Source organism: Rosa rugosa, chromosome 5, assembly GCF_958449725.1.
Source record: "Rosa rugosa chromosome 5, drRosRugo1.1, whole genome shotgun sequence".
Classification (NCBI taxonomy): Eukaryota; Viridiplantae; Streptophyta; class Magnoliopsida; order Rosales; family Rosaceae; genus Rosa; species Rosa rugosa.
This window is the reverse complement of record NC_084824.1, coordinates 747,566-775,074: the sequence shown is the minus strand read 5'-3', so window position 1 is coordinate 775,074 and position 27,509 is coordinate 747,566. Positions and strand designations below refer to the sequence as shown.

The 27,509-nt window shown below is 38.5% G+C and overlaps 4 protein-coding genes across 11 annotated transcripts; 2 read left to right on the top strand and 2 right to left on the bottom strand.

Moving 5' to 3' along the window:
* Positions 1–948: 948 nt before the first annotated feature.
* On the bottom strand, positions 949–4,668 carry LOC133712991 (putative pentatricopeptide repeat-containing protein At2g02150). Of its 4 annotated transcripts, none has more exons than XM_062139115.1 (3): positions 1,859–4,668; positions 1,655–1,776; positions 949–1,436 (listed from the first exon to the last, which is right to left on the bottom strand). In XM_062139115.1, exon 1 carries the CDS (start codon positions 4,532–4,534, stop codon positions 2,180–2,182), a length of 2,355 nt encoding a protein of 784 aa, XP_061995099.1. In that variant the 5' UTR covers positions 4,535–4,668; the 3' UTR covers positions 949–1,436; positions 1,655–1,776; positions 1,859–2,179. The 4 variants fall into 4 exon arrangements, with proteins under 4 accessions (XP_061995099.1, XP_061995100.1, XP_061995101.1 ...); XM_062139116.1 differs by having other exon boundaries at positions 1,655–1,816; positions 1,902–4,668; XM_062139117.1 differs by having other exon boundaries at positions 1,902–4,668.
* A 665-nt stretch (positions 4,669–5,333) lies between these two features.
* LOC133708967 (uncharacterized) lies at positions 5,334–17,004 on the bottom strand. Of its 5 annotated transcripts, none has more exons than XM_062134558.1 (8): positions 16,830–17,004; positions 15,355–15,481; positions 9,015–9,159; positions 8,586–8,721; positions 7,671–8,267; positions 6,253–6,733; positions 5,841–5,922; positions 5,334–5,742 (listed from the first exon to the last, which is right to left on the bottom strand). In XM_062134558.1, the coding sequence occupies exons 3-8, from the start codon at positions 9,063–9,065 to the stop codon at positions 5,539–5,541; spliced, it is 1,551 nt and encodes a 516-aa protein (XP_061990542.1). In that variant the 5' UTR covers positions 9,066–9,159; positions 15,355–15,481; positions 16,830–17,004; the 3' UTR covers positions 5,334–5,538. The 5 variants fall into 5 exon arrangements, with proteins under 5 accessions (XP_061990542.1, XP_061990539.1, XP_061990544.1 ...); XM_062134555.1 differs by having other exon boundaries at positions 15,355–15,411; XM_062134560.1 differs by lacking the exon at positions 9,015–9,159.
* Positions 10,658–16,580, top strand: LOC133708968 (tobamovirus multiplication protein 3-like). Its single transcript, XM_062134561.1, has 11 exons — positions 10,658–11,036; positions 11,172–11,262; positions 11,368–11,420; positions 11,514–11,606; positions 11,694–11,765; positions 13,041–13,113; positions 13,188–13,233; positions 15,386–15,449; positions 15,550–15,603; positions 15,919–15,996; positions 16,113–16,580. Exons 1-11 carry the CDS (start codon positions 10,863–10,865, stop codon positions 16,203–16,205), a joined length of 891 nt encoding a protein of 296 aa, XP_061990545.1. The 5' UTR covers positions 10,658–10,862; the 3' UTR covers positions 16,206–16,580.
* A 7,320-nt stretch (positions 17,005–24,324) lies between the features above and the next one.
* Positions 24,325–27,465, top strand: LOC133708357 (inositol oxygenase 1-like). The gene is made up of 11 exons (XM_062133813.1): positions 24,325–24,554; positions 24,652–24,757; positions 25,469–25,550; positions 25,659–25,863; positions 25,977–26,036; positions 26,146–26,198; positions 26,318–26,440; positions 26,601–26,670; positions 26,768–26,846; positions 26,974–27,055; positions 27,219–27,465. The coding sequence occupies exons 1-11, from the start codon at positions 24,524–24,526 to the stop codon at positions 27,243–27,245; spliced, it is 918 nt and encodes a 305-aa protein (XP_061989797.1). The 5' UTR covers positions 24,325–24,523; the 3' UTR covers positions 27,246–27,465.
* Positions 27,466–27,509: the final 44 nt, after the last annotated feature.

Here is a 27,509-nt window from a genome sequence, read left to right as displayed (position 1 = left end):
GTATGAAAATTATTAGGCTCCATTAATTTGGGTTGGAAAATGAGATATTTAGATATGAAAAGGCACATTCTTTGGTTGAATGGTTTTATTCTTACCAACAAGAGAAACAAAAATAAACGAGTTTTAATCTACAAATAAACGAGACATTAACTTTAAACAAAAAAAAATTGTTAGTAATCACATAGAGTACTATTGCGGTGAATGTTATCTTTATTATTATTTTTTGTCAGTAATAGAAAATTAATTTGTTTATTGATTCAATGATGTATTCACATGTATATAATGGATGTACATTGGAAAAGATAAACACAGTATTCACTGTGTGAAATCATTAAAAACCAAATTCTATGATGTTGATTACCATATTTGGCTTTTTAAACACAACGACTTTGACCATATTAAACTCATCCATGGTCTATAAATTAATTCACATAACAATAAAAACTTCACTTGCAAACTGAACGTGATTAGTGCTTTCAGAACGTCGACTACGAAAATGGCCTTCTTTCTTATGCTCTTGGTTACTGTGTGTTGGTCTCTCTCCCTCTCCCTCTCCCTCAGTACATTGAAATTTACGTTGGTGTTTTCTTTTATATTACGTGAAGTCAAAGTCAAAATTGGTGCTGGTGTATATGGTACAGGACTACAGGTTCACCAACTTCGCATGTTTCAGCTGGAAATGAAGCAAGGATGATGATTGAAATTGGAGTTCCATGTTGGTCGGATTCTAACTGCGCTCGCCGCTGTTTAGATTTTCAAGATGGCAACTGTGATCACAAAATGCGTTTCTGCAACTGTTTTTAGCAATCACAAACAAAGTTCGACGCATTTCTGCTGATAAATGGCACATGGCATGCAATGTGCACACAAAACCATCAACTGCACGTACAAATTGCAGGAAATGTGATCTCACCGATAGATATATAAATGATATGGAATCAACACATATCTCTGAAAACTGATAGAACCATATATCATTGATCACTGAATATGAGGTACAAACTATTCACCACAGATGTCAATTACTGGAAAACTGATCGCATTGCATACAACTTCGATAAAAACCAAATGGAAAGATTTTGGAAGCTATCCTACTTCTATGCGATAAAGCGAGGAGGTATAAACCTGACCCCATAAATGGCAAAAGGTCAGAAACAAAAACATTAAAGTGAAGGCCACATTTGAGTGCTTGATATGTATGTCCAGATTCCAGAGATCCCACTCAGCCTCCACTGCCTCTAGTAATGTACCACATCACTGTCACCGGCATCACCATGCCACAACCACGGAAATACAGCTGCACTCCCATCACCACTGATGTCTTCAATACCACCCCAACCACAACATGATAGCTGATACTGCCAGAACTATTGTTGCTGAGTAACACCAACACTGTCCTTGCCATCACCATTGCTGTCATCACTGCTGCCTGCCGTCTGTATTATTATTTAATTAGATAATATTTAAACAACTAATAATACAATTCATCCTAAATATGAAAGATAATTTATCCAAAGCTTATAGCCCACAGTAATTTTAACTGTAATTGCAACCAAAATGAATAAAGGCTTTGTTTTAGCTGGTTGTTGAAAGTGGCAAATCCAGGCATGAATATCATAGTTGTATTATCTAATATGTAGGATGAGATTAAAACCTTGCTAGTGTGGCCGGTCGAAAGCATCATTCATTTCCGGTTCAACTCAGTCGGGTCAATCATTTCCTTGATTTCGTATTGCTGACTCCATGTTAGCCCTGACATACCTTCATAAATTCTAGCTGCCATGTGTTTTACAGCAGTTAGTTCAGGATACAGCACCTTGAAGGATTTGAGAAGCAAATGTGAGCAGAATTTACTGACTTGCTTTATAGATGATACACCTGAACAGGGAACAAAAGCTCACCCTGGAAAGAGATTGAGGGTTTTGAAAGTAGCAGACTTAGCCTAGTTAGACCATAAAGAAGCTTTAATATGTCTTGATGGTCGTTGTCGTGGTTCATCAGGAGGCATGAAGCACAACTTCTGCAAAAAAATCATCCTATCCAGCCAGAAACCAATTCAAATAGTCTCCGAGTACATGTGCTTCCAAGTAGTAGGAGACTAGCAGTAAAATCATTCTTTGTGTCCAATTCAGATATCCAACTCAACAACCAAGCTAGGATAACTATCAATTAGCCCCGCTTAAGTTCTTGCATTAGGAAACACAAAATTAGAAGTTCCAGTTCTTAGACCCCTGTTTTGCCATTCAGTCTGCAACTTGATGGCTTCATCCACATTCCCTAGCTCATAGTATTTTCTTACAAGACAAACAATGAGAATCTCATCAGGAATTATACCCTTCCCAATCATCTCATCAAGGAATGCTTTTGCTTGTTGCATCTGACCAAGGTGAGAAAGCCCCCAAATCAAGGAAGTATATGCATGCAGGTCAAGCTCCATATCAATTTCTTTCATTCTCCTGTGCATGCTCAAAGCTTCCTCAAGATTTCCATGCTTTAAGTTTCCATCCATTAGAGTGGTGTAAGCAGCTTTATCTGGAATCATACCCTTGTCTAGCATTTCATTAAACAGCTCCTTAGCTGCTTCAATGCAACTACCTTTACAAAGACCATCAATTAAGGCCGTAAAAACTGCAACATTGGGTTGCAAGCCAATGTTGGACATCGTCCTAAAATAAGTAATGGCCTCTTGGAGCAACCCCTTTTTGCACAAACCATCAATTAGTGCACAATATGTTACCACACTAACCTCAATATTGTTGTCCAGCATTCGCTGTAAAACATTGAGTGCCTCATTGGTGTTTCCTTTCTTGAAATAAGCATCCATAAGTGTTGTGTAAATGAAATGATTTGCAGTTAAACCACAATCCTTGATTTCACTGATTACAAGCTCAGCCTCTTCAACCTTATTTTGAGAGCAAAGGACCCAAATGATGGTTCCATAAAGTAACAAATCTGGTTTAAAGCCTTTCCCCTTGATATCCTTCAAGAATTCTGTAGCATTCTCCATCTTCTTAGTCTTAACATACCCATGAACAAGGGCGGTACATATTTCCTGGTTAGGAATTATTCCAGAGTTTAGCACCTCCCTAAAAACTTCTTCTGCTTCCTCCATCTTCCCATTTTCACACAGCCCATCCAGTAGAGCCGTATAAGTTACAATATTGAAGCTAACTCCTGCCTCTAACATCTCATTTCTGAACTTCAGTGCTTGGCTCAAATTTCCAGCTTTACAACTTGCATCAATCAAAGAAGTATAGGTGAACTCATTAGCTGAAAGACCAACTCGTTTCATGTCTATAAAAATCTTAATTGCCTCTTGCATCATCCCTTCCTTACAGAAGGCATCAATCAATGTGCTATACGTTATGACATTCGGTTTCAAGCCATTACTCATCATCTCGCGGAGAAAATTGAAAGCTTGAGGCATTTTTTCAAATTTACAAAAACAATTAATCAAAGCATTGTATGTTATTAGATCAGGTTCACAACCTACATCCTTCATTTCTTCAAATATGCAAACTGAATCATCTAATAATCCAACCTTTCCATATCCGTCAATAAGAGAATTATATGTCACAATATCAGGTGTAAGACCCAACTGTTTCATTTGTGCAAACAAGCTTCTTGCGGTTTCCAAATCGCCTTCTTTGCACGTATATCCAATCATTATATTGAATGTGAAAACAGAAGGGGAAATCCCAGCCCCAAGCATATCCTTAAAAAACTGCCTTGACAAATTCCCCTTCCCTGACTTCGAAAGCCCGTGCAAAAGGGCATTACAAGATCGCACTTTCGGCAAAACTCTACACTTCCTCATCCTCAAGAAGCACTCACTTGCTTTCTCAAGCATTCCTAGCTCAACCAAGACACTAAACAAGGCATCAAACACTCCAAACCCCGGACGACAAACATTCCTGGTCTCCCACAGCCCATCAAACACATCAAAACCCGGCAACCCCCGGCTCAACAACACTAACTCTCTAATAACCTCATGGGCATCAATATACATTCTACCAACAAAAAGTATGTGAACCAAAATACAATAAGACTCAGTAGTGTGGCAAAACCCGGTCCGGGTTTTCGCCCATTTGAACAACTTGAATGCCAAGTTGGGATCTTTTCTCAGTTCCACCAAAAACCTTGACACCCAAATCGGCGCCAATGCCGAACCAAACACACTAACAATTCTGGGGTCGTCCCAAAAGTCCTGCTGAACAATTCGACTCAAAGATTCTACATTTAAGTTTTCTTGAACCATATCAGGATTGGATTTAGTGACAAATGGGAAGCGAATAATACAGAAGAAACTGGTGAACCAAACCAAAGGAGAAGCTATGAGAGAACCATGCGATGATGATAGTGATGATGATGCATTGATAAAGCAGGAATTAGACGATGGGTATTTAGGTCTTACTCGAAGGGAGGAGACTCTGCAACTTGTGTGGAACAGAGTGCGAAGAAATAACAGCATCTTGGGGAAGATGATGATGAATAGAAAGAAGCCTTGTTCTTCTTCTTCTTCAGTTGGCTTCATTTTCAGAGAGATGGGGCTTCAAGGTGTTTAGAGATGAAGACGAATAATGGGCATTCATAGCTGGTGGAAGAAGCCGAAGAAGAAAGCGGAAGATGAAATTTTTAGGGTTTATGAGCTAAAACTAGAGTGGTTTAAGGTCCTTGAGCTTTGAAAGCTTCAGGATGGAATAGACTGAATAGTAAAGGCCTACACGACCCGACCCGTCTTCTGATCCAATCACAAATAGCAAATTACAAATCAGGTGAAATCTTTTAAAATATTTTTCTTACCTGGTGTCTGGTGAGATAGCAAGCCACCTTAGAGACATTAGTAAATTAGTAACACACTCACTCAGTTAGTATTTGCACCGAGATCTACGACAGTATTCTAGTAAAGCCAAACTAACGCACGAATCCTCAAACCTGCTGGCCGTAAACTTATTGGAGTTGAGTTATACAAGTGTTTTTTTTTTTCTTTTTTCTTTTTTAATGACCTTTTTTTCTTCTTTTGTTATTACATTGGATGAGAATACACGAGTCATATTATTTTGCTCATACAATTATTTTATTACTGTCTAGCAATAGATACGGAATCAAAAGGTATTGTAGGGTGAGTTTTACTGCCAGATATATGGTTATTTTATTTTATTTTTTGAGCATAAGTGTAGAGTACATATCTGTAGAAAAGATTTTAGGCCAAAAAATGTCGAAAATCTATCTGAAAGTAAATTTGTTGGGTAAAACACTCTAACTGGCTTGTGTGTTTTGTGTTGGTCAATGCTTTCATCTTCAAACATGGTTGATCTCACAAGGGCCAAACAGACTGCAAAAGTTGACACTCGGATTAAGTAGTTGCTATTTTTACAGGGCTTACTTAGCCAAATCGGAGTCTTTAGGTTTCTACATGAGGGTTGGCCATCTTACTGCGCTCATGTATATAAGCACAGGTGTGAACATGAACATACATAAATGCGATTGACAGAAAATCGGACAAAAGGCCTCCACGGTAGACAGTGATTCGAAACATCAAGAGCACCAACCCCAACAAGAAAATGTGGAAGGGATTCGGCCAGTTCTGCGAATGTACTCTGCTTGTTGCTCCGTTTTTGCAGCTTGCTGGTTTCTCTTGGCCTCAGCTGCTGCTCGCTTTTCTTGAGCCTTATGCCTTGCAGCTGCTAACTTATTCATTAGCTTACTGTGTGCTCGTCCCCTTATCCTTTCAATCTCTACCTGGAACAAACAACTGTCAGTTTCAATAAACCAAGAGACTCCATTGATTAAAAGTTTGAGTTCACTAACAAGTCAATGAAGCTTGTTGAATAAAATACCTCAACTTTCCTCATCTCTGCTTCTGTTTTTGCTTTCTGATGATTTTCCCACGCTTGAATTTTCATCTCTTCGCGTTTGAACCTGGACAATTGCAGTTATGATCACAGCACAAATTGTAAGATAGAACAACCAAAGCATAAGTGCATAACGAGTATCATGAGCCAACAATCAAGTTACAATTGTAGGAGATGGAATTCATTTCATCACTCAAGTATGCTTCTATTGTTTATATATGTCTGAATTCCATCTCAGTCTTCAGAGTATTTGCAACTTCGGTACGCCTAGAATAGTATAATTCTAAAGCTTTATCTATATCTATAGATATATAGACAGAGATGAGCACATTTAGTATGCTAAGGGTATCAAAATGGAAATAAGTAAAGAAAACACAAACGGCATGAATTTACTAACCTAGCCAAATACTTGGCTTTCTCAGCCTCCTCCCATGCTGCTGCACGTGTCTCAATAACACTGTTAGCTAGTTGTTCTACTGGTGCAGATTTCACTGATGTTGATGCATCTTTATCCTCTTCTTTGCTAGCCCAGGCAGCAATATTCATCTTACCCAGCTGTGTCCCAAGAGCCATTATCTCTCTCCTAGTTTTCTCCTTCTCAGACAACTCCTTGTTAGGATCTATGTGGTCAATAGATGGAGCAATCAGAGATGAAGCTTGTGCGGCTCTGGTAGGAGTAGATGGCCTTGAATTAGTTGGACTACGAATTGGTGTTGTTGCCCCCACTGGAGTTCCAGTCCTGGAAGGTTCCTGGCTAGCAATTGGTGTCATCTCTGTACCCATATCTCTCATTGACACAGACCTTGCCGTTGAAGGGGGTGGAATAAATGTTGTTGTGCCATGGAAAGCTCCAGAAGAATCAAGCCGGCTAAGATTGACTGCAAAAATCATATGCAAGTTGTAGTGTTTTAGATATCGGAATACCAAGCGATAACAAGTTTTATTAATTTTCAAGCACCTCAGTCACCCTAAATTTCTGATGATATATTGGACTTATCCTGAATCAATACACACATGATTTCAGTCTTAATGGCCCCATTTTCATCAGTCTTCTTAGATAATGTTGAGGTGTGTTTTCCACTTTAAAAAAAAAAAAATTGTTGAGGTATGTTTCAAAGTTTTCCACTTTCTACCAAACTGCAGCATAAATAACATCGTGCAGAAAAGGTTTCAGCTTCTACCACAGTTGGAATCCACATGTAAGCGACCTTAGACCTTTCATTACTACCAGCACTGAAACTATACAACCAGAAACTGGTTTCTAAATCTGATGAATGCGTCACATTCTCTTCTTATCACCAATTTAAGTTCATCTCATCCAAGGATATGAGACCCAGATAGATGGAAACTCGAAATTTCAGGCAGCTTATTAAGTTTATAAGCTTCCATATAGGCTTTTCTGAGCCTGATCATAATGAATATATCTGGATTATGGTCAGAATGTGGTATGGATTGGCAATAACATGAGAATGATTCATTGTTGGCCTTCAAGTCATTTTCCATCCCAGACACCAGTAAGGACAAGATGAGCATCTATTCTTCCCAAGTATACATAATGGCTTCTTTTCTTATAAAATGGTAATAACCAAACTTTGTCCCTACCAAAGTGACTGATCCTCAACATATTCAAGCATCAATAACTCCTACTGATAGTATTAACAACATTTCAGAACACATGATATACTATATATCTGACTAGCTTGACTGCAGTGCTCAAAATATTATTCTGTAGTGAATGATGTAGTCATGAAACAATAATCTAAACTGAACTAGACGAAAAGAAAAAAGGAAAGAAAAAGAGAAACACATTCTTACTTGCTGACTCTCCAACAGAATTTTTTATCATGAGCACAGGCTTGCCGTAGGAATCAGCACTGTGGTATGGGTCAGCCTCCCAGCTAACAAACTTCTGCCCCGCACTTTCTATCTTAGCTTGATTTGTGTCAATCCGTTTCGTATCCGGCTCGTCAAAGTTAGCTACTTTTGGATCTGGAACTTCAACAACAACCTTTGTCGTAGGTTGGCGACTACCATTACCAAGGCTACCCGCCTTTCGCAATCCAACTCCTTGCCCACTCTTCGGCCTGCTCCAAGTTGGACTTGCTATCCACTTCTGAGCATCATCCCATTTGGATGGAGCTGGTTTGGAGAAAGGTGCAAGAGGCAGTCTTTGTGTGCCCCTTTCTGCCTTCTGAAACTCAAAGATGGATGCGGACACATTCATTGCATCATGTCCACTATCATAATCTAACGACGGGTCTTCTTGATTCCTAGCTCTGAAATTGCCTAATGCATTGTCCTTAAACCTGCGGTCACTCATCATCTCTGGGCCTGATAAATCAGCAGCAGTTGAAGTTGAGCATTCAGGATGAACACTCACAACATCTACATCTTTGCAGTTATCAGCACCACCTGTAACAAAAGATTCAGTCAAACATTCCCAATTCTTACATCTTCTGTTAATTTGCATCAAGTTTATCTGCCAAATAAAGTGTAAAGAGTAGATCTTTTGCAGCACCCAATGCCAGATAACATAGTTTCACATTTACTAGACAAGTACAAATACAATCAGTGCTGCTTTAAGTCACTCTAGAGAACTGAAGAGAAATCAAGATATGAACTATCTGTTATTAGCACTGACCCATTGATAAGATATCATCTGGGATTCAAAAGCCAGCTTCAGGAAACAAACAATCACCATCTGAAAAATTGAAAGGAAGAAGAACTAACCAGTGCCTTCAAATCCAGAAGCTTGAGATCTCAAATTGAAAGTAGATACAGAATCTTCCTGCTCCTTCCTCTTCTTCTCTACCCCAAGTAGCATAGTCCTCAACTTCCCAGGTGAAAATCCCCCACCACCACCAACCTGCTCTTCCAAAATTCACAATAAAAACCACACTCTTTGGCCTTTATACCCAAAAACCCAAGAGAAAGACGCAAACTTTGAGCCAAAATGTGGGTCACTCTGGAAATTGACAGATCAAAAGAAAGGTTGGGTCTTTCACACAGTTGAAGTGAGGAAAAGAGACAAAGCTTTGAAAGCGATGCTCCGTTTTGTAATTACTTGCTCTAACATACAACACATTTGTGCAAACAGAAAGCGAAAGATGAATGAAATGAAGCACATTATTATGTGTAAGAAGAAGAAGAAAAAAGCACCTGAGGCTTTTGGATCCTTTCGTAATCCATAGAAGTGGTCTGTGATAGCATCTGGGCTTTTCTTCTCTTAGACTTTATAAAGCTATAAACTTTGGCGTGTACATCATGCAATACTTGAATGTGTGGTGGAATTTTCACTCAATCTCTGTCAATATCAGTCATGCGTGAATGAGTTACTATGTTTTTCCCATTCTGAGCTTTCACTAGTGACTATGGTACACTAAACACAGTGAAGAGAGTCAGGTTGACGGACAAATAGGAATAGGACCCAGAAGCAGAAGAAAGTGGCAGCTTGCTTTATTTGGATGACATTCATATATATAAATAATACTCTCACTAATTCAGGGACCAAAACTCATTGGATCCTTATTTTCTTCATCAATTTAGGGTATGGGTTTGGACCTCTCCGTGATCCCAATGCTTCTTCTACGCTCTATCCCTTGACCGCTCCACATTCAAGACCTTCTTTTTAGCTGTGACATTATTGCTGTGAAAATAATTCACAGTCTGTCAATTAACATTGATGGGGTTCGTATTTGGTGGTTCCATCTTGCATGCATTGAATACAGAAACATTCTTTTTAGATCAAAAGGGACTTGGTGGAACCATAATGACTTGATATCAGAGTGAGAGACCCACATTGAGATCTTATGATCCTTAACTTGCTCTTTTGACCATTCAAACCCATGAATTCATGATTAATTTATGCATGTAACACCTAAACTTAGTCATAAGCCAATATTAAATATCCTAGTCGAAAAAAAAAATACCAATATTAAATATAGTTTCCATAACCACATGGCCCAAATACCTTGATTATATCTAAAGTCATTTTCTCCCAAGTGGATGGTCAAACAAAGTTTTGGTCACAGTCCTCTGGTTAAGGTTAAGCTTGGATACTTCATACTAATTTGCACTAGATTAGTAGTTCTGCACATTCAGTGCGAAGAACACAATAGTAGTCTTACATGTAGATAATAGGAAATATTGTACATTCAATCTAAAGTACCAACGCATCAGATAATTTGAAATTTTTTTCAATTGTTTATAAATTTAGAATCATTGTTACCCTACTCTGTACTAACGAAAATGTTGTTATACTTGCCATTTTTAGAAACTCATAATCAACCTCTAGAAGAAAACAGAGTGTACTATAATACTCTCGAATATTAAAATTTCATAACTGATAGTCATTAGATCTGACATACCGGAAATGGTGACATATTTACCAGCTCATAATAAACCAAATGTTCTTGGAAACAGTCATGGATCTACATGAAAACAATCTAAGCAGCCCAATATAAGCCAATGGAGAAATTTCTCTCCACAAAACAAAATAATTTTTTTTTTTTTTCCGATTTGTAGACTTATAACTATAAATATTTCGATGGCTAGGGTTTGTAATACAAAGATATTAAATGCCGGCCACTAGAACGTTCCAGTGTCAAGTTTGCTTCCTTCATGGCTTCATAGAACGAAGGGATGGACGCGTGTAACGCAAGAGAAGAGACACAAGTGTTGGATAAGGACCATGTCAGAATTAAAAGCCCATTAATTCCAAAAGGAGCCCAACAACCCACGGGCTCTCCCCTACTTCGCCGGCCGACTTGGAATTCTCCTGCTTCGCGCAAAAAAAAAAAAATAATAATAATAATAAAAATAACAGAAACAACAAGAAGAAGAAAAAAGCAATAAAACTTTTATGAGAGCTCGGAGATTTTGATTGTTTCTTTCTTCTTGCGGTTGCAATCCCAAATCTCAATTCACCGAAGCAAAAAAAAAAAGGAAATTCTGATTACGTAATAATACGACGTCGTAAAGTAGAAGAATAATTCGCGGCGGATTGGGATGGCGCGCGGCGGCGGCGGCGGTAGCGTGGTGGAGTCGGCGGCGGCGGTGATAGCTTACAATCTGAAAGACTCGTCGAGTTGGTGGCACGACATCAATGCCTCGCAGCTCTGGCAAGACCGAATCTTCCACGGCCTCGCCATTCTCTACGGCCTCGTCGCCGTCGTTGCCCTGGTAATCTTTCACGTCTCCATGCCTACGTGTTTTCAATTTCAATTTGTTTACGACGGAATTGGATTTATTCGTTTCGATTGTTCAGTAGAGGTGAAATTTCGGGTAATTATTTATGTGTTGGTTGGAAATTGCTAGGTTCAATTGATCCGGATACAAGTGCGGGTGCCGGAGTACGGCTGGACCACTCAGAAGGTCTTCCACTTTCTCAATTTTGTTGTCAATGCAGGTTTGTGCCGTTTCGGAGTTTTTCGTTTTCAGTTTTGTTTTTCTGATAATGATGAGGTGTTGGTGCCGGAATTTTACTGATCGGTGCTCTTGTTTGTTGGTGTAGTTCGAGCAGCAGTGTTCATTTTCCGCCGGCAAGTACAGAAGCTGCATCCAGAGGTTGGATTTTTGGTATAATCAGTGTGATTTTCGTGTATTTAAGTGGTGTTAGTGAATGCTAATGTGTTTGGTTGTTTGGATTTTGGTTGGTAGATTCTCCAACATGTATTGCTTGATATGCCGAGTCTGGCTTTCTTCACTACTTACGCGCTCCTGGTTCTGTTCTGGGCAGAAATTTACTATCAGGTTATATTTTATCTGAAGCAGTGTGTTGTTTTTTTGTTTTGGTTAGGAATAAGGAACTTTTATGAGCCTAATGTTTTCATTGAACAGGCGCGTGCTGTTTCTACAGATGGACTGAGGCCGAGCTTCTTTACAATCAATGCTGCTGTTTATGTAATTCAGGTGAAATTTTCTGCTCCACTGTTCCACTTTCATTCCTGGCAAAATGGTGCTTTTGGCGTTCTACTTGGAAGCAAGTCATGTTTTCTGAAAACGAAACTACAACTTTCTTTCTATTTTCTTTTGTTTCTATGTATAGAATTTGTTGATCATGTGGCCGCAATTTTTTACAAAAAAAATAAGAGAGATTCAGGAAGTGAATCAAGTAGAATGATTGTGATATAAATGTATACATGAAGAGTCCAATTGTGGGGTTTTCACTTTCTAAAGGAACTTTTCATGACATATGTGATGTATCACTTTCTCATGAATAGGGTCTTAAACCTTTTTTTAGATGCAAATTAATGTTATACAGATATAGATGTAACCAGATGTCAACTGTCTATTCAATGGGGGTCAGCGGACAATAGGCTTAGAAAATGATGAACTAATTAGCATAAGATACTAAATTAGGGAAGGGAATAGTTTTTGGACTGGAGTGGCAGGTTAGGATTTCATAGTTTGTTTCTGCTTTGACTGGAAGCACTCAAGGGATATAGCCAATTTGTATATTGGGAGGAAGTAACAACAGGTAATGGGTCAATGATATTGTTAGTTGTCATTGTTGTCTGTTCAAGCTTTCACTACAGTTGACTGAAAGCACCGAACGTGTAGCAAGATGTTTATTAGATATTAGAAAATGTTTTCATGAAACATATAAGTTGATGGTTTTGTAATGTGTCATGCTGGATGGGACGATCTACTTCATTTCTTCCTGGTGATTAGATTTATCTATAAGCCTTTGTGTCTTGATGCTATTATCTTTATTGCATCGAGGGACTTAATAAATGGGATGATTTGGATATAGCATTGATCAGGTTTCTTTCCTTTTCATCATGCAAGTATATGGGGAAAGTAAGAGACAGTAACGGAAAAGGGGAAAACCTAGCATTTCTTTGTCTCTATATTAGTCTCCTTGTCATTTTTCATGTGTTATAATGTTAGAATGGCAAGAGGACTGCTTCTGTGGGCACGTGGACGCTGTTGACCTTTTCTCAAGGATCTTTTAATTGACTGGGGAAAAATGTGTCTTTACATTATGATTTTGTTTCACTTGACCTCAATTGTTTTGGAAAATTGAAAGTTCATCTAAATCATGGCGTGTCCCTATTTTCTCATACTGAAAGTTGAATAAGTGGCTCATTAAGATTTGAGTTATTTATGGATTTGCTTGTTTGTGTCTGCAATAATACTGATATCAGTTGTATAATCTTTGTTGTTTTGTTTTAACTGTTGCAGATATCTATGTGGTTGATATTATGGTGGAAGCCTATCCCAGTCGTGATCATCTTATCTAAAATGTTCTTTGCAGGTATTTTCAAATATGATTTATAAGGCTTTGTAGTGTATCTTCGCGATCTGTTATTCTAATACATATTCCTGCAGCTGTCTCGTTATTTGCAGCCCTTGGATTTCTTCTGTATGGTGGAAGGTATACACTCTGCATTACTGCTTTTTTTCTTTTGAAAAGATATAAAAGAATAACATGTGCACAGTGTCTCTACATATAAAATATGTAGACCTGCAAAACTATCTCAAATGAAAAGGAAAAGAATGGAAAAAGAGCACAAATTGTAATTCACTGGGATCACTTGAGCTTAGATGTTGGTCCAATTCGTACCATTTCTGATTCTAAATGACCAATAGCTATGCCACAGAAACCGTGGACTAACAGCGGGGTTAGTAGGTAACAGTCCCCGCATGCTGTAATGGATACTTACATAGTTGTGTCATCTTATCAGTTATTTTGTTATCTGGTTTACCTTTTCATTGCCTCTGTCTGCAGGTTTTGGATTAGATCTATCTCTCTTCATCATCCAGTGTAGCTTTTAAATCGTACTAACATCTGTCTTTTAGTATGGTTCAATACACAAATATTGTGAATGAAGAATGATATTCATGGTTATTGGTTTAAAATTAAAGGAAAAAATATGAAAGAAACAAAAACAGCAGATAGTTGTTTAGCCACACCTTACTTGCAGCAGACAACACCCCAAGAATTTCCAACATTGGCTACAACCAGCTCATAATTTGACTTTCCATGGTGGTCCATTAGTATAGCCGTAACTGCTGTCAAACCCTAAAGACTGATATTTCCAATATTTTGGTATTGGTTTTAAGATATCCTTCCCTCACTGCATACTTCGTGTCTGTCACAGAAGTTGGCTCTAGTATGATATTGTCAAACAAATGAGACTGCAAGTGTGCAGGAACTTTAGTGCCATAACGCCATCAAATATAGCAAACAATCCTACGTTATGCTCACCAATCTTCCTAGTCTCTGCAACAACATAGTCTTCCATGGTAGGCTGTCCTGTTCCCTTTACCAAGTGGGAGCCGTATGTTACTCGTACGTTATCCGAGCATTTGATGTCTTAATCTTTTCTTTTTGGGAGTCAGGATGATCTATAGACAGTGGAACTCTTTTTCAGCTGGAATATATGATGATGACGATTCTTCCCTAATCCTACTCCTACCCTATTTATTTGGCTGGAACCTAATCCAACTTTATCCTTAGCCCACTGGAAGATTTCATTGCTACATTTATGATTCTTCCCTAATCCTAATCCTACTCCTACCCTATTTATTTGGCTGGAACCTAATCCAACTTTATCCTTAACCCACTGGAAGATTTCACTGCTAAATTCATGAATGTTGTAGGGACAAGATATGTAAGTTTTGAGTCTTCACTAGAATTAGAAGCAAGTGAAAAAGAGTGTGGGGGGATGTGGAGGGAAACAAAGCAGTTGATCTCAGCTTTCCCAGGCACTACTGACACATATAAAATCAGCACAGCAATAGGCATTACTCCTATTATTATCCCCACAAGTTTCCTCCTAGCAATCCCTTCCATGGATGATGGCTCCACTTCCAAATAAATTCAACAAAACATTTATAGGAAAATCAAGAAAACTTATGAATTCTATGTTAATTTTTTAGGAAGAATTTTTTGTTGGAGGGAAGTTTTGAGTGCCTACATTTTTGGGTTTAGTTAAAGCATTAAGTTGGTATAAATCAATTGAAAATTGATATAAAAGCAATAGTCATGTGACTGTTAGCTCTTGGGTAAGGTCACTCCCTATGTAAGTATGTATGCAAGTTATTGCTCTTTTGGCTCCAAAAGCTATTTGAACAGTGATATTGTGGTAAAAGATTACTTAGATACTTGCTCTAATAAGTAAGTGGCTGTTGCCAAAAAGAAAAAGGAAAGTGACTTCTGGTTTTGTATTTTGGCTATGGTTGTCTATGATTCACGGAAGTGATAAATTGGCAATGCTTCACTCAGGGTAGTTGACCCTTGAGGTATTTGGTTGCTGCCTGGGGATTTCAAACTCTCACCCTTGATACATATTCAGTCCAATCATAAGATATCATCTTCGGCAGAAAAAAGAAAATTATGTTCACTTAATAGAAACTTTCCACTAAGGTCACTTGGCAGCGGCTATAACTAAAAAGGCCATTTAATTTTTTTATGTAGAACATCCAATAAAGTTAGAATATGGGATTGACATGTGTGTGTGTGTGTGTACATATATTTTGACATGACACTTACATTTGGCCAATCTCTCTGCTATTGTTTGCAGACTCTTTTTGATGTTGCAGAGATTTCCTGTGGAGTCAAAAGGAAGACGTAAGAAGCTGCAGGAGGTAACTGCTTTCTTTTCTTTTCTTCTAATGACCTGCAAGATTTCATAATATTTAGGTGTACATATCTTTTAATTGTTTTCTGCCTTTTTGGCTTTGACAGGTTGGCTACGTGACAACCATATGTTTTACTTGTTTCCTTGTCAGATGCGTAATGGTGAGTCTGCTTGAATCTTTTGGAGTTCATCTATACTACTCCTTGAACTTGATGTTTTTAAGCATGTCTAGGTTTTAAACCATCAAAACAGTATGAATGGTCAAATCGTTTTTGAATCTATATATACCTTGCGTCTGTGCCAGTACAAGTATATAACCAAATAAGTTACTTTTGGATGTTGTTGCAATAGTCCATCCCAATAGAAGGCTATTGATTTCAATCAACCAGAGCTAATTAAACCCTGAGCTGAATTGTTGCATCTGATTTATGAATTCCTCTCTTAAGCTCTCTATGGTTCTAACTCTTGTTCTACAGATGTGCTTATGTGCATTTGACAAGGCGGCAGACCTTGATGTTTTGAATCACCCAGTTCTAAACTTAATATATTACCTGGTAAGGATTTGGTTTAGAGTTGTGTTTGGCTAGAATAGCCTCTTTGGTCCATTAAGCTTTAGCTTAATTGGAACTTAAAACTTAGTCCTTGAAATTTTCTTCTGCTTTCTTTGTAGTTGGTGGAGATATTGCCTTCTTCTTTGGTTCTTTTCATTTTGAGGAAGTTGCCTCCAAAGCGTGGGATCACACAATATCATCCTATTCGCTGAGGGTATGATAAAAGCAACCAAGGGTGAGGCAGTTATGAATACATTGACTTTGAGATACTTATCTACTTTTGAGGACAATGAAATCATGAAGGGGCGAAGCAAAGTTGACCATTCTGTGCATTGAGGAACTGTTGTATTGGGAAGTTTTTGTTCTCAGCACAGGGGTGGTAGATATGTTAAAAAAGAATTGACCTTTTAAGGATCGTCTCGTATGTGTTAGTATCATGGTCTTTTTATTTTGGATGTCTTCAAAACATGCAATTGGTGCTTTGTTGTTTAAACAGCGTCTTTAACCTAAGTGCCTCCATGAAAGGGGACCCAAAAACATGTATTTATGTATGTTTGGTATAGAAGTAATCGATAACATCTCTACAACATCCTGGTGTTTTTCATTTCAGCCGTCCTACTTATCCGAATATAAAAGGTGAGTATCCTGTGTTTTGTGATGTTGGAATCTATCATCTGCAATGCTATTCTTGCGTGTGTGTGTGTGTGTGGTGCTATGTTGGAAGATTTGGATGTAGATTTCCACTATGATCTGGGCAAATTCTATAGCTTATAATAATGAATTCCAGCAAATGGAAATCCTGGAAGAAAGTATATACAAGATAAAAGGAAGCGTACCGTGTTTGAAGACATGATGCTTCTTTCTCCTCATGGAAGAAAGAACAATCTTTGATTCCCTATAAGCATCGCCTCTTGGATTTGCACCTGAAAATCTCTCTGGCGATATCTTGTTGAACAGCAGTGGAAGGGAGAGTTTGTGTAATGAAGGTGGATTCGAGAGATTAGAGTGGGTTAAGATGCCTGACTATATGATGAAAAAGCCACTTGTTCACCCTCTACTGGTCAATGTCAACCTGTTGTTGAATGGTAGGTTTTACTCATTTTTTCAAGTCGGTTTTGAATGGTAGGTTATCCCGCATAAGAAAGGGGAAGTACATTTAGTCCTTTTCTTTTTGCTTTGCCTCTTTTAACATGTTCAACAAACTCCATTTATGCCTCGAGAGTGTTGGTTAGCAATCTCGAGCTGAGAAAGATTATATGTACGGTTAATTTTACTCACCAACAAGAAGTGTCTTTCTGAGTTCGTATCCATTCATCAAGATCTTACCTCTACACGGAAAACATCATTGTAGGAAAGATATATATTAGCTTGCAGAGTAAGATACTCCTTTGCTTCGCGAGCATTCTTGATTTGTTTGATATAATTCACAAGTTGTTGGTTGGACACCACCTCCCATAGGGGATAACTTGCTAGCTCGAGGAAGTACACGAAGGATCATTACGATTGCTGTAACTGCAGTTGAACCCTCCAAAAACCGCGACATCTCCATAACTGTAGTGTTGGTTTTGGCATATCCTACCTTCACGACATGTTTTGTTCTAACAAAGAAGAAGGCTCTGCCATGATATTGTTGAACAAATGTGATTGCAAGTATGCAAGAACAACGGTGCTCATAAAGCCATCGAATATGGCAAATAATGCTACCCCATAACCACTAATCATTCTAGTTTCTGCAACAGCTAGCATAGGCTTCTATAAGATGCGGCTTGATTTCTCCCCTTACTAGATGGGAGCCATATGTATGATTTGAGGCATTTGAAATTATCTTACTCGTTCCTGGTTTCGACTTAGGAACATCGATGGACGATGACGACTCTTTACCTGATCCAACTTTAGTTTTGTGGGTGGAACTTCTTTCTTGACCTAGTGCAATTGTTGTAGCTAGGGAAAAGATTTTTCAGTTTAGTCTTCCTAAGAACAAGAACCAAGTGAAGTGAGCTCAGCAGCTTCCACAACAATCAGTGATGGTGATGAAGTACAACGACGATCATCACGATCATTATTATCGTCTCCTGACTCCTAACTATCATCAAATGGGATTCCACTATTTAGAAGGAAATGTGAATATTGTTGAATTTTTAACTCTAGAAAAGTAGGTTTGATCAGAGTATTAATTGCTGCCAGCAGATGATTTCGTAATACTGCTATAAATTATACTAGTCGGTAATTTAGTAACTTTTTTTTTTTTTTTGGTCAAGTATGCTTATATTCAAATAAGAACACCATTATAAACAAAATACCCAAAACGGGCCCAAATAAAAACCAACAAACAACAACAAACAAAACCAAATAGCCCTACAATCTTCAGCCACAGTGCAGATCTAACAGGAGAGAGATGACGTAGTGACGTCGCCGCCACCAGCCAAGCCCAAAGGTGACACAGAAACGTCACCAAATCTGTCGACGAAGACTTGGAGTCCAACCAAAACAATCCCGTGCAAGTACAGCAGCATAGAACCCATCGAAAGATCTCCCTAACCCAAATCTCTAAACCATACAAAACATCCTCAGTAACCAAAGCAGAAGAAAAAAAGAAAAAAAGATAAGGAGAAGGAGACTGATCCGCAAAGGGATCAAAGGGACAGACGGCCGAAGACCGTGCAGACCCTTGTTGCACAACCGTATTCAACAGGTTTACGCGCAGGGACGGGAAAAACCCGTTAAAACAGACAATCCAAACAACGCCGACGACAGAGCTCCGATGGACCAAGGAGCAATCGGTGAAGTGGAGTCCGATGGGTGAGGAGGATGTGCATCTTAACCATGATGAATCAGAGATTTGAGACAAAGAGAGATGGGTATGCTGAAAATTAAAGATTAGGAATGGTTGGAAAAGGGGATCTGGGAAGGAAAGGAAAGCAAAGACAAAAGGGAAAGCATACTTGCCACCGCCGGGGCAGCAGGGAGCTACCACGAGAAGGGTAGGGATAAGCCTTGCGAAGAGGGAAAAATATCTCCCCCGACTTTCAAGCCAAAGATCCAGATCGGAGTGATCTAGATCTGGCAAGAAAGGGGGGGAGGAGGGGGAAAGCTGGAAGCTGGGTTTGCTAGAGAGAAGGAGGAGTTTCTCTCACTAGAAAACCCGTCGAGTCTGTAATTTAGTAACTTTTGGGTAGAGCCTAAAGCATCAACTGTATGAAGTTTGAGTAATTTTCTATTATTATTATAGAAAATTACATAATAGCACATGACCAAAGATGTAAACACAGAAAACCCACTTACAAATTTTTTTATACAAATAAGGACATGAGCCCAAACCCAAGAAGAATAGAGCAGGCCTAATCACTGATTCTTCATGTGCAATTACAAGTTAAAACAAGTTTTTATTAAAAATTACTACGATGCCATAGAGTAGACTCTCTCTCTCTCTCGGCCACCAGTATCGTTGAGCCTTCCACAGCCTCACCCAAGATTGTCTGGGAGCTCCGATTTCATTACTACCGGTAACGGCTGGGCTTCAGGCTCGCGGCGTCGCCTCACCCAAGATCGTCTGGGACCTCCAATTTCATTACCACCGGTAGCTGCTGGGCTTCAGGCTCGCAGCGACTCCGAGTAGCAAACCGTGCGACACCGAGTTTCACAACGCCAGCGGTTCTCAGATCTGTTAAAAACTGGAATCGAATTCGATCCATTTGATGTGTTTATTGTATGGGTGTTTGGATGTTTATGGTGAACCTATGTATGTGTGTGTTTATGCATTCCAATTCGTACGAATTAGCTGGATTGGGTTGACTTTGAGTAAAGAAATTTGTGTTTTCATGGTTTGCTGAATTGGTATGAATTGATTTGGATTAGGTGTGTTTAGCGTATGTGAAGCAATATGAATTTATTGGGATTAGGTGTTCAATCCGGAACCTATATGTAATTTGTTTTCTTGTTCCTCCATCAAAGTTATCGCTGACAATTCTCTAAATGAAGCTTTTTTTGGGTTTGGTAGTAATTAGTAATTGATCTTTGCTTCTTTGGAACAGATTTGAAACATTTTGTATGATTTGCAAGCTGGTTGCTTTTATTAACTAATTGAGACAAGTATGAACACAAGTACAAGCAATATGTAGTAGCAGAACACAAGCACAAGTGTAGTAGCAGAATTGGATGAGTATGAGTGCAGCGAGTGCAGTAGCAGGATTGGATCAGTTAGTAGCAGGATTAGACGATGACCAGTGCAGTAGCAGAACACGAGTGCAAGTGTAGTAGCAGGATTGGACGAGTGCAGTAAGAGAACATGAGTACAACTGTAGCAGCATAACTGGACTAGTATGAATGTAGTAGCAGGATTGGACGAATGCAGTAGCAGAACACGAGTACGAGAGCAGTAGCAGAACTGGACAAGTATGAGTGCAGCGAGTGCAGTAGCAGGATTGGACGAGTGCAGTAGCAGAACTGGACGAGTATGAGTGCAGCGAGTGCAGTAGCAGGATTGGACGAGTGCAGTAGCAGGATTAGGCGATGAGATAAGAGTAGTAGGAGAGTGAAGTTTTGTGAAGTAACGTAAAGAGATTATTCTCAAGAACTGGACGAGTATGAGTGCAGCGAGTGCAGTAGCACGATTAGACGAGTGCAGTAGCAGAATTGGACGAGTATGAGTACAGTAGCAGGATTGGACAAGTGCAGTAGCAGGATTAGGCGATGACGAGTACAGTAGCAGGATTAGGCGATCACAAGTGCAGTAGTAGAACACGAGTACAAGTGCAGTAGCAGAATTGGACGAGTATGAGTGCAGTAGCAGGATTAGGCGATGAGATAAGAGTAGTAGGAGAGTGAAGTTTTGTGAAGTAACGTAAAGAGATTATTCTCAAGCAAAAAAAAGAGTAACATAAACGGATTGTTCTCAGAAAAAAAAAAAAAAAAAAAAAAAAAAAAAAAAAGTAACATAAATGAATTATTCTCAGAAAAAAAAGTAACATAAATTGATTATTCTAAAAAAAAAAAAGTTACATAAAGGGATTAAAAGTCAAAAGAAGTAGTTAAAAAAAAAAAATTAAATCATGACATGTGGCAAATGGAGAGCATATTGTCCTTATTTGTAAGATTTAATCCTTGTAAAGAGATTAGAAGTCAAAAGAAGTAGTTAAGGGTAAAAAAGTAAATTAGCTCATAACATGTGGCAAGTGGAGAACACATTGTCCTTATTTGTAAGATTTAGTCCTTATATGTTTAATTCAATCTTTAATGGATGTATTTGTTAAGTCATCTCTTGTCAATAACTTATATGTAATTTGTTATTATTATTATGCATAATGTTCGTTTTTTGAGTTCCTAACGGTATACCAAATTGAATAGGATGGGCAAAAATTTGTTTTCTCGCTGAAAGAAAAAAAATAAATAAATACGTTAAGTCCGTAACTTTTGATTATGTTTTTAGTTACGATTGTCATAAATTTTTAAAGAATTTTTTTACAGGTTTAAAATCATAGATAGATAGTAATTTTTGTATAAAAAAATTATATATGGACGCTTCAATAATAGGTTATAATTGAGCTTGAGCCTAGAGAAATTTTAAATACACCCCCTCCATTACTTAATACACATTCTTTAAATTTTTTGTCTCATTTTTTCATCAAACTTCCATTTATGCCCCTCCTCATTAAATAAATAAATGATAATTTTTTAAAAAAAAATTAGGTCGCCTATGTATCAAAAAAATTTATTTAATACATTCTTTTACTATAATTTTTTGATTTATTGCGGAATTAATTGCGGCTCATATCAATATGGTCATTATTAATTATACTTATTCTTTCTCACATCAATAAGGTTAGTATATTGCTAGAAGATTGAATAACTTTATTTTCTTACCTTTGTTGTTCTTCAAGTTGAAAGACTTTAAAGGCTCTAAGATTTTTAAAGATTCAATATATGTCAATATCTTTATGATCCATATAGTCATGGTCAATAGTAAAATCGGTAAAGAATGAGTCATGGTGGTTGTTTTGCAAACAAAGTGATTAATGATGATGTATATATTCATGTATCCAAGATATATTTGATGGTTTTATAACCTCTTTCAATATGTTTCAACCAATTTAGTTGCTTGCTAACCAATTTAGTTGCTTGCTAATTCTTCATATGGATGATTCTAGTTGGACCTCCAAATTTGATATTTTGACCTCCAACTTTTTTCAATTATTAATAGACTTTGTCAAGTCATATGAAAAGACAAATAAGGACAAAGAGAGCAAAATGAAAAAAAAAAATATATATATATATATATATATATATATATATATATATATATATATATATATTCTTCTTACCTCTCCAAATATAACATTCAATTAAAAAAAATTCCCCGAATTTCCTTATATTGTCATATAGTTTTATAATTTACCTAAAATAATTAAATAAAAATAATAATTTCTATATATGGCCCATCATTTAATACAAAAATAAATTCAAAACAATCTGATTTGAAATTTTCTTAAACTAAATTCATTGAATATTATGATATAGTTATTACAAATCTAATGAGGTCTACTTAGCTTTTCAAGTATTTTAAAAAATAAATTAGAGATGTACTAAGTATGTGAGGTCCAACACTTTGGTTTTCTATAAAGGTGGAGTGGAGGGAACGCGCCCCACGCGCTGGAATAGAGAGGACGCCGTCGTCAGCCTTTGTTCCTGTCCGGCTGCGCCACTGCGCTGGTGATGGCTTCTGGCCTAGCTGGCGCACGACGGATGTGGTCGGACGGGTGATCTGTTTCGTGGGCGTGGCTCAAGCTCGAGATCTGGGATCGGGAGATGGTGGTTTTCTCTTTCTTCCTCGGTCGATTGGCGTGGCTGTGTCGTGGCGGTGGGCCGAGATCCCATTGGGATCGGAGTGGAAGCGGGCCGGAGCGGGGTTTGGTGGTTGTAGGTGGCCGGCCAGCTGGGCTCGGTGGCTGGCTGATGTAGATCGAAGGTTGGCTGGTCGGGATCGGTGGCTTTGTGGTCTGTCTGCCGGTGTGGTTTCGACACCAGATGCGGGCCTTCCATTCTCCGGTTGGGGACAAGTGGGGTTTGCAATGGTTGGAGCGGCCCTCCGATGGCCGGACGATGAAGGTGGGGTACCGGTGGCCCAGCGCCAGTGGAGGGGAGGAAGGATTGGGGGCGGTGCGATGCAGCAACACAGTTGGGTCGGGTTGGTGGGTAACGACCCATCTGCTGGTTTGGATTCCTGGGCTGGGACTCTGCCTATGGGCCTGTTATGGGCTGCAGTTTGGGGCTGGGTTCACTTAGTGGGCTCTGCGTCAAGTTTTATTTTATTTATAGTTTTTATTTGCTTCTGTTGCTTAGTTTGTTTGCGATTATCGCGAGTAATAAGACCCAACACTTGTTGTGCGGGGCTAGTCGGGTTGTGTACCCGTGTGTGCACTCAAAGTGCCTTGTCTGCTCTTGGTAGGTGGCGAGTTCCTTGCTTGGTCAAATGGTCGCTGCCTCCTAGTGGCAGGGTGAGACTACGTGCCACTGGATGTAGAGTCCAGTGACAACATGATAGGAAAGCTGGTAGAATGGAAATTACGCTTTGCTGCATTAAAGTTGCTGATCGAGTAATCTTTCCGTTGTGTCACCGCTGGGAAGCAAATAGAACCGTCTGGAGCGCGTTCTTTGCTAGTTGGTGTGGATTGGAATACAAGTATTTAGTAGAGTCGTCTCATGATTTATTTTCTGGATGTACTCTAGTTGCAGATTGTAATCTGGGGTTTAGGCTCAATGTCCCCCCCTTATATTCGTCGGTTTCATTTATGAAGGCTTGAGGGCAGCCGCACCGGCCCTTGTTCAAAAAAAAAGTATGTGAGGTTCAAATAGCAAATTTAGAGGTCCAACTAGAACCACTCTTCAAAAAATAAACTTAACAGGAAAACAAGGATTACTTTTAAAGAAAGTGATTTTGTAGCTTTTATGTTTTGACAATCTTATTCATAATCATTTTACTTTGTATGGGAGGGTAAATAATGGGAGGTGTTTACCATTCAAGGTATGTAGACATTATGGTATATAGACACCGCTAACCGTTTACGAAAACGAGGCCCAATCATACAATGTACGAATGTAGCGTCCAAAACCCACCGCACGTACGGTGACGTACCGTTCTGTCACCGCTGCTGAACGCCACATCATGCGGGCCCCACCACTCACACGCTACATCTCTCCTTACCGTCCACGACACTGACAGCTGACTCAGCACCAACGTGGAGACACTATCCCAGTGGTCCCCAGTGAGAGGATATTTTCTTTTATTTTTCAGAAATAAACAGGAAATTGCTTGACGGCACATAATTATTCGCGCCTTATTTTTGATTAAGGACTCGGCCGCTCCGAATTTCAGTCAAGGGCTCGCACACTGAAAATTCTCAGGGAAGGACTTTCCGGCCGAATATAAATACCTCCCTATTTTCTTCCCAATCATGCCACCACTGCTTTCTTCTTCTGCATTGTTACTTCCTCTCCCTTTTCTGCCGTTTCGGTTCTGCGTCTTCGATTCCGCAGGATGACGATCCTCATCGAGCAGCCGGAATTTGGTGATCATTTCTTATTTCATTTTTTTTTGTTTTGTTCATGAATACTTTTTTTTTTTTTTTTGTGCCTCATTTTGAAATTGATTATGATCATGTGCAGTTGAGGTGGAGGAGGAGAAGGTCTGTTCTGAAGAGAATGAGAATGAACTGGTGTTGGATGGTGGATTTGTGGTGCCGACGACCAACGCATTTGGCCACACTTTTAGGTCTTGTTCAATTCTTACCCTTAACATATGAAATTATACTTTGGACAATATCAGTTTTTTCTTTACGGAATTTTGTGTTTTTATTGAACAGAGAGATGATCTTCTATGAATTTCATATGAATACTTGCTCATATATCATTTTTATTTAGATCTACATTTTAATTTTATACGACTGTATGTATCAGAATTGCCTGTGATTTTCAGTTTTCTTCTAGGAGTAACTTTGAACAATATCATTTTTTTTTTGTACGGAATTTTGTATTCTTATTGAACAGAGAGATGATCTTCTATGAATTTCATATGAATACTTGCTCATATATAATTTTTATTTGGATCTACATTTTAATTGTATACGACTATATCAAAATTGCCTGTGAATTTCAGTTTTCTTCTAGGAGTTTCATATGCATATATGTGTGTTTGACACATATCCATGAAATATCAAAAAAGAAAATATATATATCGAAAAAGGAAATTAGGAACTTACCAAACATAAGGTTTTGGAACTTTGAATCGAAGTTCCCAGTAACTTTGCTTTCCTTGACCTTATGGACGAGCAAAAAGGTGTTCTCTGTTTCGAATTCTTTCCTTAACTATCATTAATTTGTGACAGGCCGTTCCTTTTTTCCGTTGAACTTCTCTAATCACTAATATATGTTACAGGCCGTTCTTTTTTCCATTAAAGTTCTCTAATATTTGTTCAAAATACAGGGATTATGATGTTAACAGTGAGCGGAGAGATGGGGTTGAGGAATTCTACCGAATCCAGCACATCAACCAAAGTTTTGATTTTGTAAGCAAAATATAAGCCGCGAAAATTTTCATTTGTTTCCTGATTTATGCCAATGATTTATGTTATGTGACATGGTGGTGTGGAATAAATTTGGTTCCACTAATGCAGGTGAAGCGGATGAGAGAAGATTATGGAAAATTGGGAAAGGTGGAAATGAGCATATGGGAGTGCTGTGAACTTTTGAATGAAGTTGTGGATGAGAGTGATCCTGATTTGGATGAGCCTCAGATTGAGCATCTGCTGCAGACTGCTGAAGCTATCAGAAAAGACTACCCTAAAGAAGGCTGGCTACATTTGACTGCCCTAATCCATGGTATAATTGTATTCTTCATTTGTTTTGAACTTTTGGTACCTCCTTTCTAATATTTGCGTATCTCACCAAGCAGATCGAATATTTACAATTTGTTTGTCTTCTATGAAATATAGATCTTGGAAAGGTGCTTCATCTTCCTGCTTTTGGTGAGCTTCCTCAGTGGGCTGTCGTAGGTGAGGACTGATTGCCATTTCCTAACTCTTAATTCTATCTGCGATATTTTAACCTTCAATCGTTAAGTTTATTAGAATGAAACTAACCGAGACCATTTACTAATTTCAGGAGACACATTTCCTGTTGGGTGTGCCTTTGATGAGTCAATTGTTCACCACAAGGTCTTTCTCTCAGTAACTTTGTACCAAGAACTATATTTAAAATGTGAAATGACTCAATGCTTCACCCACTGTAGTTCTGTTTTAGTAGTCTCTAACATTGTGTCGGTTTGTCATTGCAGCATTTCCAGGAAAATCCTGACTACAGCAATCCTGCTTATAACACCAAATATGGAATTTACTCTGAAGGCTGTGGACTTAACAATGTTCTGATGTCATGGGGACACGATGACTACATGTACTTGGTATGCATATTAGCCAAACCTCCCTATTTCTCCATTGTGCATACACTTCCATCCATCTACTTAGAAAGTAGAAGGAAATAGCTTTCTAAATCTACCCTGTAATCCTATATAATGTTTGTGAAATCTTGTAATGGTAGTCTTATCCGTACCCTGTCTCCAGGTGGCCAAAGGGAATAACTCTACTCTTCCTTCAGCTGGTCTTTTCATCATCAGATACCATTCATTTTATGGTACAGTGTGAAGTTGGCTATCCTTTCAACAGTATTACTTCGTAAAAGTTTGGTTATGGTTTTAATTTATGACTTATGGATCGCAATTATGTTGCAGCTTTACACAGGGCAGGGGCATATAAGCACTTGATGAATGAAGATGACATTGAGAATTTGAAGTGGCTCAAAGTGTTCAAGTAAGAATTTTAACCTAGTAATGTAGAATATACAAACAGAATATAGGATATATGCTACTATTCCTGCCATATTTCTTTTCCAAAAACTGTTACGGGATAAAAATTAACTTCAATTTTCTGTATGCAGCAAGTATGACCTTTACAGTAAGAGCAAAGTTCGCATTGATGTTGAGAAAGTCAAGCCCTACTATCTCTCTTTAATTGAGAAGGTAAAGCCTAAATTATAGCTCTGCTTTATACATCCAGGCTAGGTGGATGGAAATTTTTCAACTTACTCGATTTCTGTGAATTGAGTAAGTTGAAAAATCAAACTAGAGCAGTGTTTTTCTTTTTGGTCATCTGTTCTTACCTCTTTCCTCTGTTGTGGTGCAGTACTTTCCTGCAAAGTTGAGATGGTGAAACTGGGAGGTTGGATCAGTAGAGAAATAAATGGTAGCAGCTGAATAAAGACACCGGATTTAGCACTTTTGTTTCTCCGTTTTCGTTTCAATGTTCTTTCTTTTTGTATCCCTTTTATGTTTCTTATTCCACAGGGAGGAGGTGCTTTTACCTTTCCCCCTGAGTTTGTAAATAAACCAGTTTGCAGTAAATCTATGGCATATTTGCCTTTGGTTTCTCACACCCCTCTTTCATTATACAAGCTTCAACCAAGTTAGTATATGC